At 36.8% G+C, this 1,537-nt stretch overlaps 1 protein-coding gene across 1 annotated transcript; it reads left to right on the top strand.

The window, feature by feature from the left end:
* Positions 1-210: 210 nt before the first annotated feature.
* Positions 211-1,294, top strand: LOC101359879 (olfactory receptor 6C74). Its single transcript, XM_004373923.2, has one exon. The coding sequence runs from the start codon at positions 305-307 to the stop codon at positions 1,241-1,243; it is 939 nt and encodes a 312-aa protein (XP_004373980.1). The 5' UTR covers positions 211-304; the 3' UTR covers positions 1,244-1,294.
* Positions 1,295-1,537: the final 243 nt, after the last annotated feature.

Raw genomic sequence — 1,537 nt, 5'->3', positions numbered from 1 at the left:
ATTACTTATATATGACTTTATCAATGCATTATTTTTTTCCCCTTGGAATGCCTGGATTTATAAAAATAGAGGGGGAAATGACCTCATAGTGTTGTATCTGGTTAGTTAAATTTTGAGTAAATATTTTGTGGGCAATTTTTTTAGGCTGCTACTGTTGAGTAGCAAAATATTGGGGGAGGTTGCATATGGATAGCAACGTGTGTATGGGGAATATTAAAAAAGTAGGTAATTTATGCAGCTCTCTATGCTTTAGTTCTGAGTTTTTCTTATTCTTTTTATTTCTGTCTTTAAATGGCAGTCAGCTATGAGAAACCACACAACTGTGACAACCTTTATTCTTCTTGGACTGACAGATGATCCACAGTTACAGGTGGTCATTTTTCTTCTTCTTTTTTTCACCTATATGTTGAGTATCACTGGGAATCTAACCATCATCGCTCTCACCTTACTGGATTCTCATCTCAAGACACCCATGTACTTCTTTCTCCGAAATTTCTCAGTTTTAGAAATATCCTTTACAACCGTCTGCATTCCCAAATTTCTTATTAGCATGGCCACAGGGGATAAGACTATTTCTTACAACAATTGTGCAGCACAGCTGTTTTTTACTATTCTTTTGGGGGCAACAGAATTTTTCCTCCTGGCCGCAATGTCCTATGACCGCTATGTGGCCATCTGCAAACCCCTCCATTACATGACTATCATGAGCGGCAGAATCTGCCACGTGCTGATCTTTGCTTCATGGTTGGCTGGTATCCTAATAATTTTTCCACCTCTTCTTATGGGTCTTCAGCTTGATTTCTGTGCAGCCAACACTGTAGATCATTTCTTCTGTGATGTTTCTCCTATATTAGAGCTCTCTTGCACAGACATATATATAATAGAATTAATGACACTTCTCTCAGCCATTTTGACTCTCCTGGTTACACTGGTGTTAGTGGTTCTCTCCTACGCAAACATCATCAGGACTGTTTTGAAAATACCGTCTTCACAACAGAGGAAGAAGGCGTTTTCTACTTGTTCTTCTCACATGGTTGTTGTCTCCATTTCTTATGGCAGCTGCATCTTCATGTATGTGAAACCCTCTGCAAAGGAAAGGGTGTCTTTAAATAAAGGGATAGCTCTGCTCAGTACTTCTGTTGCACCAATGTTAAATCCTTTCATTTATACATTGAGAAACAAACAAGTAAAAGATGCTTTTAAACACATGGCTAAAAAGGTAGAAGTTTTCTCAATGAAGTGAGTAACTTTAATAAGATTAATAAGATTATGAGTAAAGTAACAAGAAGGGTGCAATGTGTCACGGACCCTTCAATGTCTGTATTAAAAATAATATTACGTATCTTTCTTAATTTGTAATTTTCACTGTGGCCTGCCTAATCTCCAAACCCTAAACTTGACCTCTATTTTCCCCTAATTCCAAGAGTACATATGTATTTATTGTTTTTATACAAAGTCATTTGCCTGTTTATTTGGTGCCTTTAATCTATTTCCTCTCAAAATATTTTCAAAGGAATTCAGAGATTCAATTTGAAGA

This window comes from Trichechus manatus, unplaced genomic scaffold (genome assembly GCF_000243295.1).
Source record: "Trichechus manatus latirostris isolate Lorelei unplaced genomic scaffold, TriManLat1.0 scaffold00027, whole genome shotgun sequence".
In the NCBI taxonomy this organism is placed as follows: domain Eukaryota; kingdom Metazoa; phylum Chordata; class Mammalia; order Sirenia; family Trichechidae; genus Trichechus; species Trichechus manatus.
This window is presented reverse-complemented; position numbering and strand designations above follow the sequence as displayed.